This window comes from Pituophis catenifer, unplaced genomic scaffold, assembly GCF_029215685.1.
Source record: "Pituophis catenifer annectens isolate HBS135680 unplaced genomic scaffold, rPitCat1.0.hap2 SCAF_1, whole genome shotgun sequence".
In the NCBI taxonomy this organism is placed as follows: Eukaryota; Metazoa; Chordata; class Lepidosauria; order Squamata; family Colubridae; genus Pituophis; species Pituophis catenifer.
Window position 1 is genome coordinate 324659175 of NW_027256881.1, and position 13408 is coordinate 324672582.

General features: G+C 40.8%; 1 protein-coding gene across 1 annotated transcript; it reads left to right on the forward strand.

The window, feature by feature from the left end:
• The first annotated feature begins 684 nt into the window (after positions 1-684).
• On the forward strand, positions 685-12606 carry PTGER2 (prostaglandin E receptor 2). Its single transcript, XM_070931674.1, has 2 exons — positions 685-1575; positions 10541-12606. Exons 1-2 carry the CDS (start codon positions 685-687, stop codon positions 10760-10762), a joined length of 1113 nt encoding a protein of 370 aa, XP_070787775.1. The 3' UTR covers positions 10763-12606.
• Positions 12607-13408: the final 802 nt, after the last annotated feature.

Sequence of the window (13408 nt, forward strand, 5' to 3'; positions counted from 1 at the left end):
TGGTGTTAAATTACAATGCTCTGTCTGTGAGCTATCCAGGCTCCTCAAATTTATTTGCTACATTCCTGGTGATCCTGTGCAAAGGGTTAGGATTCACACCAATTCACACCCATTGTCTTTTTTGGAAAAGAAGAGGTGGCAAACAAGCAGAGGAGACCCCTGATCTACGTATGGAGCTCTTCTTGGTTCATATGGTGCCAGAGAAATCAAATTTATCTCCATCATGGAAAAAAACGAATGAATTCAAACTTGCGTTTCTATGCAACTGTGCCACCAATGCGCGCGCGGGGGGGGGATATTTTGAAGGGGAGGCAAAATAAGTTTCGGTGTAAGGTATGGGATGGTTCCACTGCCGAACTTTCATTCTGAAGAAGAGAACGTGAGAAAGTTCCCTCATTCAGAAGTAGCAGAAGTGAGAGCAGACGCCGCCCTCTCGGCGCTGGGAATACCCCCCCCCCCCCGCCGCCACCGCCGCTCTCACGTGGCGCTTTCAGGAGAGCAGCGGCTCCCGGGGAAGCCGCAAGGGCAACCCCGGCTCGTCCAGAGTCTGGCAGCGATATCGGGGGCGGGCGGGTCGGTGGGGGGCGGCAGAAAGTGGTACTTAATCTTCGCCCGCCCGCCCGCCCGCCCGCCGAGCTCCTTTCCCTTTCCACTGAGGAGCGGCCGCTCCGTCAGTTCACCGCGATGATGGACGAGGCGGGCCGTGGAAGCACGCGGCCGACCTCGCTGTTAGACAACAAAGGACCGAAGGCGTCGGCTCCGTCGGTCTTAGGCGAGGGCCCGGCCGTCTCGGCGGTCATGTTCACGGCCGGCGTGCTCGGCAACCTGACGGCGCTGGTGCTGCTGTTGCTGGCGCGGCGCCGTCGGCTGGCGCGGCGGGAGCGTTTGGCGCCTTTCCACGTGCTGCTGATGGTGCTGGTGTTGACCGACCTGCTGGGCACTTGCCTGCTCAGCCCGGTGGTGCTGGCGGCCTACGGGCGACAACGCCGGCTGGAAGAGGTGGGCAAGCGCGTCTGCCACTACTTCGCCTTCTCCATGAGTTTCTTCAGCCTGGCCACCATGAGCTGCCTGGGCGCCATGGCGCTGGAGCGCAGCCTGGCCATGGCCGCGCCGTACCTCTACGAGCGGCTGCTGAGCGGGCGGCCCCTAGCGCTGCTGCTGGGAGCCCTGCCCGCCCTCTACGGCCTGGCCGCCGCCTTCTGCGCCCTGCCGCTGATGGGCTTCGGCAACTACAAGGAGTACTGGCCGGGCACGTGGTGCTTCATCGAGATGCACTCGAACGGCAGAACCTTCGCGCTGCTCTACGCTTCGGTGCTGCTGCTGCTCATCCTGGCCGTCCTGCTGGGCAACCTGGTGGTCATGGTCAGCCTGTGCCGCATGTACCTGAGGCGCGCGCACTCCCGCCTGCCCGCCGCCTGTTGCGGCCCCACGCTGGGAACCTGCCGCCAGCCGGAGTCTCGCAGGGAGCGCGCGCAGGGCGCCCGGATACCCTTCTCCATGTCCGAGGAGCTGGATCACCTCATCCTGCTGTCCATCATGACCATCATCTTCGCTGTCTGCTCCCTGCCTTTTACGGTGAGTCCCTGCCCAGTTCGAGCAAATCTGGAGCTTGAAGCGGTGGCCTGGCCTTTGGCTTCAATAAGTTGTGCCGAAAAGCAGTGGGGCGGGGGGAAGGGTACAGCAACTTTTCCCTATCTGATGCTCTTGGGGTACCCTGGGCTACATTCCCTTTAACCGTCCTGGCAAGGATGGTTGGATCTGTAATCGGGCACAACTGAAGACTGCTGGGTGGATGAAAAGGAGACATACACACACAGACTTAAATTTGGTTTTTTGTTTGGGCTTCATATAATGAACCAAGGAAAGAAGCCCTGTGAATGAGCTCAGCCCCTGATGGCTGCTGTATGGGGGATCATCCATGCCATGGTCAGGGCAGCATTGCAGAAGTGGTGCACTGTTGCCTCCTCTGGGAAAAATTTTCAACTTCCCAGTGAAGACTCTTGCTGATGGTCTCCCATCCAAGAAATAGGATGCCCAACGCTAATTAATTTCTGAATCAAGGGAAGTGCAGCCTAGTGCTGCTGCAAGGCCAACTCAAACAAGACTCCCATCTTTTTAAAATCACCAATAGTTGAACACTGAGTCACCCTGTAGGAGAGACCATAGCTCTCAAATAGAACATTTTTAAAGAGAAAGTCACCCCAATGTAAAATTGGCCTGCTTAAGCAAGCAGGCAGGCAGGTGATGGAGAAGAGGTTTGAGTCTGACCAAGAGCAAGCAAGGGCTATTTCATTTCAACCCAACCAATATTTGAGTCACAAGAGAGCTTTTACTTATCTGGTGATATCCTCTTCTGAATGTGCTGCATATCAATGACACTCATCCCTTTATCAACATATCCAGTGATCATCCTGACCAGGTATGATGGAAATCCCCATGACCAGAATATGCCAGGGTGATGAGAGCTGTCATCAACACACCCGCAGCACAGGTTAAATTATATATTGGGGGGCTAAAAAGCCTGCTCATAGTAGGGCATTTTACAAGGTTCTTGGGTAGCCAAGATATGCAGAACCAATCCTGAACTGAAACCTCAGACGTAGATGTTAGAGATGTGACTTAGGCCATGCAGATTCTGATGGAATAATGCAAAGGGGACAGGAGATTGAATGGATGCTCCTGTTAATGAACTAAATATATAGTAAATGATCTTAGGCTATGTTTGCATGACATGGTTACCCATGGTTAAGGGAATAATGATTTCAGTAGTTAACTCAATTTTCTGAGTACACCTGGCATGCTGAATCATAAACTGCAGAAAGGCTGTGTTTGCCTGATTAAAATGTGGTAACTAGTTTGTGGCACAATGTGTGCAAGTGCAAAGATTTTCATGTCACTGGCTTCAAAATTGTGGATAGAAGTGGATGATTGAAGCCCTGCACCTTTCTGTGTGCAAGCAATATGTGTTAAAAAGGGGCACGCAAATTGAAAATTTGTAATAATGGGTCTTTGATTGCCTAGGTGCAATTACGGTACCATTTTGATGCTAGTGACCACCATAGCAGATACTCCTAGAGGGAATATCAACCCTTCAAGGTAGATCAGGTAAGGAAACAAACGCTACAAGAAATACTAGCTTGATTTGATAAGGGATAAAATTTGACAGCATTTCTTCTTCCCTCCCTCTTATACCAAAGAGAGCCAAAGCAGAAAACACTCTAATTTCTTTCTCATACCTTCCTGTTTTCGTCAGCTAACTTGTTTTCACAACAATTGTTGCATATTCAAGACCATCTCCAAACTCCTTTTCAGGTGAACATGACTAATTGTGAAGAGGCAACAGAGGCATTTGAAATGCAGAAGTTTCTTGCAGCTGTTCCTCCTATATTTGCAGTTGGTAGACAAGCTAGTTTCTAGAATATTGATCAGAAAGCGTTGGTGTGCAGTTAGATCTTAGTTGTCAGCAACGAGATACCGTTGTTTTACAAAAACAAGACATCCTGCAACTGTCATATCCTCCAACTATTATCTATAAAGTGGGGAAAACCACTTTGTTGAGTATGCGCAATATTTCTTGCAAGAATTGTTCAACATGATGAACAAAATAATCCTTCTTAAGTGGTAATGATAATCATTGCTTAGGCAACTTTTCTTTCCCTATTCAATGACCTCCATAAAAATTGGATTACAATTACAATCCAGCCAAGTAATAACACCTGCCTAATCTTCATTGATCTGAAAAATCCAAACAGCAAAGATCAACTAGTACTTGGATGAGAAACTACCAGGAAACAACAGAGCTATAGACTGAGAATTAAAACCTCTCAGAAGAAAAAGCAAATCCTATCCATATAGTTGCTAAAAAGACTACATATTAATGAAATCACCAGGAGCTGGCCACAACTCAAAGGAATCTCTCTACCTCTTTGTCACTATAGTGATTGCCTATGTTGGCTAGTGACGATAGAAGGTGTTATCAGATTTCTGAACAATACCAGATTAGCAAGAGCTGACCTAAAGTTTCATTTGATTTAAAGGTTCTTAAAACAGGATTTTTAAAAATCACTATAAAATGGGGATAGAAGGGACAAATTGTGTGTAATGTTGCCAAGACAAACAGGGAGGTGGGATAACTGAGAAAGACACCCATCATTCAGTATAAAACACCTATTTCACATGCAAAAGATCCCAGTTTTACTTTCTGGTCTTTCCAATGAAAGCAAAAATGGACAATCTCTCCTCCCTCTCTCTCCCCCTCTTCCTCCCCCCCCCTCCCTCTCTCTTACACACACACCAGATCCAATTGTCTGGCTTGTTTCAGGTGCTTAAGATGCTAGCAACAAGCAAACCATCCAAAAATCCAATGGAAATAAAGCATTTTAATGACTCTTACAATGAATTTTATATGATTCTCTGAATTTAATGGGACCTTTTTTCAAATAAATATGCAACAAGCATTGTAATTTTACTGTTTAAGTTTTATTGGAGGACACGTTAAAGCTAAATAATACCAAAATGTTCCCAAAGATCTGCAAACCGCACAGCAAGCAGAATTTTTAACATGATTTTTATTAGACGGCCACAGATATAAAAAGAAGCAAATAATGTTGAGTCAAGATATACTGTGACGTTACTGTATGACCTTCCTTTCCTCTGCTGGATGATGTGGCTATGTTTACAGAACTGCACGTCACTGCTGTGTGATAGACTTACACATTCAGTCAGCCAAGAAAGGGCTTGTCGTGCATCCAGAACTGATAACAGTGAAACTGATTCTCAGAAGAGATAGGTGTCAGGGTACAGAAGTACTGGTCTCGCTTGTTTGCTTTTGTAGTGAGGTATGTGATGTATAAACTAAGCTATTGTGGTTCTTAAACTAACCACAACTTTTTAAAAAGTCACAGCTTAGAGCACAGCTTATTGAACTTAACCAATACAATTCTGGGGTCTTATTTAAACTACAGATAGTCCTTTACTTACAACAGTAAGTAATGGTCACTAATTTAACAACTGCAGTGATTCACTTAAGAAATGTGGCAAGAAAAGTCGTAAAATGGGGCAAAACACAAGTAACAAATTTCTCACTTAGCAACATAAATTTTGGACTCAGTTGTGGTCATAAGTTGAGGACTACCTGCACTGTCAAAGACCAAGATGATGGAAGTTTTAGTCTGGCCCAGCAGAGAGTGGATTGGTGCAGGAAATTGTTTTATAGGTGCAAAGCACACAGTGAGAGAGGATTGCTTGGTTTGGGGTTTTATTTTACTATATTTTGTTATTCAAAGGCCACAAAGGTTGTAGTAGTGATGAAATGAAGGAGACTGAATTTGATCAGTCCTTCTTTTTTAAGGAGCATTGACAAGGTTTTAAATATGAAACGGCTTTTTTTTTTAAAGAAAAGTCTTAACTATTGATCCAGATAGCTCTGGATAGCTCTGCAGACTAAAAGCACTGTAATTTAACACCAGCTGTCTGCAATTAAAGTAAGTTCGAATCTCACCAGGCTCAAGGTTGACTCAGCCTTCCATCCTTTCTAAGGTAGGTAAATTGAGGACCCAGTTTGTGGGGGCAATAAGCTGACTTTGTATAAAATATACAAAAGTATGAAGGCTATTGCTTAATGCATTGTAAGCCGCCCTGAGTCTCCGGAGAAGGGTGGCATATAAATCAAATTTAAAAAAAAACAAACTATTCTCAACATGTTGCCAAATTTCAGCAACATGACACTGGGGACACTGTAGGCCACAAAGAAGCTGACTCCTGGGCCACTGCTGATTTGAACCTCTTCCATTTTTATTTATTTATTTATTTATTTATTTATTTATTTATTTATTTATTTATTTATTTATTTATTTTTATTTTTTTCCAATTTATATACCGCCCTTCTCCCTGAGGACTCAGGGCGGTGTACAGCCAAGATAAAAAAAACATAGAATACAAATATTAAAACATTTAAAAATATATATAAATTTTGGCCCGAAAGTTAAGAATCACAGACTATACATTTATACATTTTATTGTACCTTTTTCCCATGATGTCATTCAGAGTGTTATCTGTCAAGTTAAAGGATTATGGATATTCTCAGTCATCCAGGTCATGGTTATCCCAAATGTACTTTTTTCAAGAGGCAACTGGACTTTCAGCTCTTCTTCTTCAGAGCTGAAGAAGCTTCTTGGATGAGAAGCGAAACGTCTTCAGAGAAAAACCAGAAAGTCCAGTTGCCTCTTGAAAAAAAGCATCTTTGGGACTATCAAAGTTAAAAGACCATCTCCATTTCAGATTCAGGCTGTTGTTTGGGTCAACTAAGCATTCTGTAATCCAGGTTTATCTTTCAACTGATCATTCATTTTTGCAATCCAGGATGAATTCAAGACAAAATATGCTTTAAATGAAATGTACATTTAACTAAGTTTTTAAATGTAAAAGAAATGTAAAACTATTGGATGAGATGGTAAGCAAGCGGAGAAAAGGGTATCTAATGCCAACCATGATCCTCCAAAACTGCCCATCTACTAAGCTGTTTTTCCCTCTGTGAGGAGGGCACATTGAGAACAAAGCAATGAGATGAAAAAACATCCCTTCCCAAGAACGTCAACAGAATTAGCCAACATCTTCTAACTAATCGTTTTTAGTTTAAACATTTAAATATTTTCAAACTACGTTGCACTGACTTTTTCCCATCCAGCTTAGTCAGAGCCTGAGAAGGAACAGCTGGTGTATCAAATAGTATAACCGATTGCTGGAAAACAACTATTCCCCAGTTTTGAGCATCCGTATCCATTTCATTACATGGTTTTGATTTACTTGTATAACATGATTAGGAACAGTTTTTAAGAATATTAAGAAAATAGGGACAGGATACCTGAGAAGTTTCCAAGTTATGTTACTTTCAGGAGTAAGTGAATCTGTCATGTATGCAAAGAAAAATGACTGAATTTCACATCCTGAGAATCTTAATTCACTTGTTAACAAGGAAATGAAAAAAGTTTGCAGTACTTGTAAAAATGTACAATGTAAAAATTCCTGGCCTCTCTAATTTCAGAAGCCAGCAGTACCATGTGCAATGATGAACATACACTGTGTAAGTGTATATCATTTAAATTAGATCCTATAAAATCTAATTTGAAAGTAAAATCGTTGATCTTACCGGAATTTGTTATGGGAAAAATTATATTATCCTTTAAAAGCAGTTGTGATATTCAATTTGTTACAGACCAGATATCTTTATTGTTATTTTATAGGGCTCTGTGAATATTCTATTAGGAAATATCATTAGAAGACAATGCAGTTGAATCTCTGAATCAAAGTAATATACTGTATTGGAAAATTGATTCAAGCCATTAAATTAAACTAAATGTGCCTGAATCATTGATATATTTGAATATTTGTGCATTCTGCATTATTTCAGAATAAATCTTTGGAAAAGATATATTTTGAATTGATTCAGGAGTCTGAATTAAATCCGATCAATTTGCCCAGTCACACTGAACATTCAGATTAAATTTTACCTAGTTTGCAAAGAGCTAATATTTTATTCAAGTACAGAGCAAATCTGGTTTTATTTTAATCTTTGGGGTATCAGTCTGTTGTGTTCTCCCCCCTCCCCCCGTTTAATGGGGTCTAATTCTCAGAGACTGCCTGGATAAATCCCTGCAATTTTGTTGACAAGGCTTTTCAGGAGTAGTTTGCCATTGTTTCCTTCCTAGGGCTGAGAGAAAGTGACAGGCCCAAGGTCACTCGGCTGGTGTCATAACCAAGGCGAGACTAGAACTCACAGCATCTCCGTTTCTAGCCTTCTAGACCCTAAGACAGTGTTTCCCAACCTTGACAACTTTAATACTTGTGGAATTCATGCTGGCTGACGAATTCTGGGAGTTGAAGTTCATACATCTTAAAATTGCCATAGTTGAGAAATCCTGTCCTAAGGAACACTTCTCTAAGAATTATACAGTATTGTCTCTAATCCCTCAGGCTCCATTATAGCAGATAGCTTTTGTGCATTTGTTTAGACTTTTTTTGAAGCCATCAAAACTCTAGCATCACTACATTTTGGGCAGTCAGTGGTGAACACTTATGAAGACATAATCAGTGTCATTCTAAGAGTTTTAGTGACCAGTCCAGTTGCATTCATTGCTCCTAATCGTTCTGCAAACACATAGAACCTTGTTGGGTCGGGGTGGGGGTGTTGGGGAGAGATGGTGCAGGTGAAAGAGAAACTATTCAACCTATGGCAGTCCAAAAAGTTCCGGCAAGCATTAAATTGGAGGTGAGATTCTGTTTTGGGTAGATAGTGAGGACAAAAATTATCTAGTGTTTGCAAGACCCAGATTTTCTCACTCACTCCTATGCAGTCTGTGTTCATGGGCCAGGTCTTTTTAGTCTGGTCAGGGGAACAGCTGTATTTCTTAGCTGTTTCCTGCCAGCATCATTTATTTAGAGACATATTGCTTTTGGACAGGGGAATTCCATTTAGTTTTCTTAGCTAATAGAAAGGGGGTGAGATTTTCAGAATCATTCTTTCATGACCTTTTTCTGGACAAGAATTTTTACCATACTAAGCCAGGATGACAACTCAGCATGGGATATCAGGAGGAGTTCTCCATATCTTTCAGAATAATCATATTGTAGATGTGGTGTAAATATGGCCAGGTACAATAGGAAGGAGATGTGAATGCATAGTCCTGAAAGATGCCCTCCTCTCTCCTCTCTCTCTGTAAAATGAGTGAATCTATAAATGTGATAATAAATACAAATAAGTACATGTACGCACGCAAAAAAGTGACCATTTTTGGAGTGATAATTCAAATAAGAACTTCCTTATTTGCAGTCCGAGGATATGATGAAAAACTCCTTAATTCCAAAACTCATGGACAGACTTGAACTGGGAAACTGACCAAGGCAAGTCCAGAAACCCTAGATAATTTCTGGAAACCTAGCACCCACCCAAATTAACCATCAGCAGACACATACAGATTGACAACATCTACATACCACTCGAGAGACAATCGCAAAGTCAAAAGGAAAAGGAAAAGACCATAACACTTCCTTACTAGCAACCAACACTGAGATGAGTAGAGAGTAACACTAAGATTAACAGTACACAACAATCAAGTAGTCAACAATACCCTAATCAAGGAACTACTAATGTAGACAAACAAGTTCACTGTAAACAGCCTAATCAAGGAGCCATCAAGAACACTACCATCAACATTGAAAGGAAAAGGCACTACCAGTACGGTAGTTTATAAAATGAGGGCAAACCACACTCCCTTCTAGCACTGATGATGTTACCCAGTAATGGTAATGAAATGTCTGCAAGAAAACAGCCAAGCTCAGTGAGCACCAAGGGCCCAACAGTTCAACCCTGAGCTACAAATGTTCTCTTCCTTTTCTTATATAGGAGTCAGCAACTCTAATTAAAATATTCCATTCCCCCAACTGACTAAGGGAAAGCAAGGAGAGAACGGCATCATACGCATGCATACTTTTAGGATTTATCTGCCTAGTGAGAATTGTGAAAACTTGCCTTGGGCAGGAGATAAGCAGAACCTGTAAGGAAGCTGGCAGATATAATGTAATTAGCCCAGGACATGCTGAGATCTGCTTTTGAACTTCAAACCGATACCTGTATGTACACAGCTAAGCTAAGAGGCCTACCCTGCATGATGCTACTTTGCTAGTCATTAATGCAGGAAATACTTTCTAATGATTATGGAAGTAGCAGTGAGTCTTGACTTGGATTATAATATAAAGGTTACTAAAAGGTTGCGGCCAGCCAACAGAGGAAATGTTCAAAGATTAGGCTTAGATAAAGTAAAATGACATCTGGGTTGGTGTAATGGATTCTTTCTTTTCTGCCTTCCTTCCTTCCTTCCTTTATTTATATTTATTTTTCTTTCTTTCTTTCTTTCTTTCTTTCTTTTTCTTTTTCTTTTTCTTTTCTGATTCAGCTTCCTTTTCCCTGACTATAGCTTCCATTTTCTCTTCCTTTTAACCTTTACTCTCATTCTTCCAATATGCCAATTAGTTACAATCCAGATATCACACAGACATTGGTAATATGCAGCTTTTCTGTACTTGGTCAGTTGTTGACTAGGAAATTGGGAGAACTGAGAGTGCTAAATCAGGAAAAATTACTATATTTAGTATCATCAGGATGAGTGGGACTGAAGTTGTCATAATTTCCAGGATGGAAGTGGTAAGGAGAAGAATTGTGTGGACATCTCTAGGTGGGGGACTGTTGATAATATGATTCAGAGAGGTTGTGATTCAAAGGTTACTTATGCCATGAGCTTTTCAATGACAATACAAGGACATTATATGAAAAGTTGGATTAATCTAATTCACCTCTGTTGCTTAACTGTAGCTGTAATGCTAAATCACATACTTGGCAATTAATCCCACTGGATTTGTAGCTAAAATGATAAATTTTATATATTTATTTAATTTACAAAAAGAATTGCATGAGAAAGGGCTCATAACCTTTAACTTTAGACAATTACTAAACATCTGTTTTGATTTAATGTTTTGTCTTTTCAGATCCATGCCTTTATGAACAGCTTTATTGAAGACGATAAAAGGGATCTTCTAGTGATGCGGTTTCTATCTGTTAATTCCATTGTGAATCCCTGGGCGTTTGTCATCCTGAGACCTCCTATCCTTCGGCTAGTGCGATCTACACTGTGCTGTCAGATACCCTTAAAAACACAACCAAAGAATAGGCAGATGCCTGTGGAACAGATGGACAATTGCAGACAATAGAGCACAGACTCAGAGAAGGCATTCAGGTGCCCATTTCTCATGGCTCCTCAGGGAAAATATGGAACTGCGACTGGAATTGTAGCATGAATTTATTTCCTGGGGTCATCACTCAGCTACAGCTTCCATGATTTCAAGCTGTGTTCTCGTTCATCGGAAGTAGACCTGAGAGGACTCTCCAAATTCACTCAATCCTAAATATTTCCAGTCTTAACTGCAAGACAATAACAATGGGTTCAAGAAGCAGATTGGAAGGAGCTGACTTTTACCAATCGTGGCAATGCTTTATCTTTCTCCATCTTGTTGCAGTGCTTAAGGAAGCTCACAATATTTCAGGCTGGGATTTTTCCCAGCTCTACCTGCAGAGTGTCCACAGGAATGATCCAAAAAGTCAAGATGGTGGCTGAGATGATGCGATAAGAGCTTCATCTTTTTTTATGAATGTCACATCTACAGAGCTTCAATCACACTGATGCAGAAACATCTTGATTTGTTTGACCATAAACCATGGTTATCTCTTTTGCTTTCTCTCCAGGAGTGGTGCAACATTTCCTAGAGAGAAAGAGAATTAAGGATCCACACCATGCATGGGCCTGGGACCTCAGAAAACCTAGGATGCAAAGTTGTCACTGAACTGTATTTTTTACATCTACTAGAGAGGGGGGAAATCAATACTTAACTTATTAATTAAGCAACTTATTTAATTTATTCTTTAATTGCACATAGGTGAAATAAAATAATCAAACCTTTTTTAATCCTGACCCAGCCTTTTTTGGGGTGGGGAAGTGCCCCATATAGGCCAAAGGTGGCCTTTGTCATAAAAAGCTATGGCCCCTTATAGTAGCACTTTGATTTTTTTTTTTTTAAATAAACCTTGGGATACACTAACTGGGTTGCAGACATCCAGATGAATACTAGGTGGAACCAAGATACTTTTCCGTATTTCTCTGCTATCTAGTAGCTTTTTGGATTTTTTCATCTCAGATATGATAGCACTTAGGTGTTTGTAGAATGTGATCATAGAGTGAAGATGACATCCGTGACATAAAAAAAAAACAGATGGAACTTCACTACCATCCTTACTTCATGATCACACCATGCAGACATCCCTGAGAGCTCTAGTAAAGTTTTACACTATTCCTTTCATTTTCACATTTCTGTTATCTGTCCCTGCATTTAAATAGTTGAGAAATAAGGCCCATTCAATTCAGTGGGATTTATTACCAGATACGTGAGTTGAGCATTACAGCCACAGTTAAACAAATGATCAATCAGCTCTGTTTTTCTTAATGAGGAAGACAAATTACCCTGGGTCATTAAGTCAATGCTGTGGGTTTATGTGTGTTTTGCCCAGAGTATGCATAAACCACCTGCATATCAAATCAAATATAAGCTAACATACAGAATTGGCTTCTTTTCTACAATCATAAAGAATTGATGATATTAATGAAACCACAATCAAAACATCAGTAAGTGCAATGACAAAACCTAATCAGCATTTGTGGCCCATAACAACTGACCCATTTATTGTAGCATAAGCATTTTATGAACTGCAGGCCAACTCATCACATATATGAAGTATTATATCAAGTGAACAGTATATCTAAACTCCTAATTGAGAGGGGAGAAATGCAAATGGCATGTCTAATGAGAATACATTATACAGATAAAAGTTATTTATTGGTATAGGATATTTACAAAATAGATGCAGAGAGGTGTGTGTGCATTGATGAGTTAATTTACACAAATTGTGTGTGTGTGTGTGTGTGTGTTTTAAAAAAAGAAATCTCTGCTTTATTCAAGTCATAGGGCATGGAATGAGCCAAATGTGTAAAAGTAAACATTATGCGGGGTAATGGAATAACATTTTTCTAATAAAAAGTTGTCTTCACAAATCTATTAGAATGTCTGTATCAATCTAAATTTTTCCTTGCATTAGGATACATCAGTAGATTTTGGATTCCATTTTGGGACATTTTAAGTCCTAAAGGCTGGTGAGAAGCCAGATCAAATCTCCTTCAAATCAAGATTGATGTCTGGTGACATCCATCTAATTTTCTTTGAAACAGTCTGGATATGGTGTGCTATTTCCATCTTCTGAATTCTTTTTTTTTTTACTTTCCACTTTAGCCTATTGCCCTAATGTTCACTATCCAAATCTTAATTGCACTTGATCAAGCTTTGAGTAATAGTAACAAACCAACAGATCAAAGTAGAAAAGTTAAATAAAAATCAAGAATTGGAACTGACAACTCCTTCACTAAGCAGTAGAGTTGTTAAGTGAACATCACTGAGCTACTCAGCTACTGCTGTGGTTGATAAGCAAATCATTACAGAATCTTAAGCACAGCGTCATGTGACTATGACTTGTGACTTCCTGATGGCTTCCACATTGACTGCTTGTTATAAGCTAGCTTTGAAGGTTGTAAAAGGCAATTACATGACTGTGGGACTCTGTTACAAATGCCCATTGGTTGCAAAGTGTCCACATGGATGTTGCAATTGCCATAACTTTGAGGACTGCCTATAAGTTTCCTTTAGCTTCCTTATAACTTCAAATGGTCAGTAAGCAAGGGCTACGTGCATTCCAGCATCCAGTCTATGCCTTTCATCACTGTACAACATAACATAATTGATAGTAACTCATAT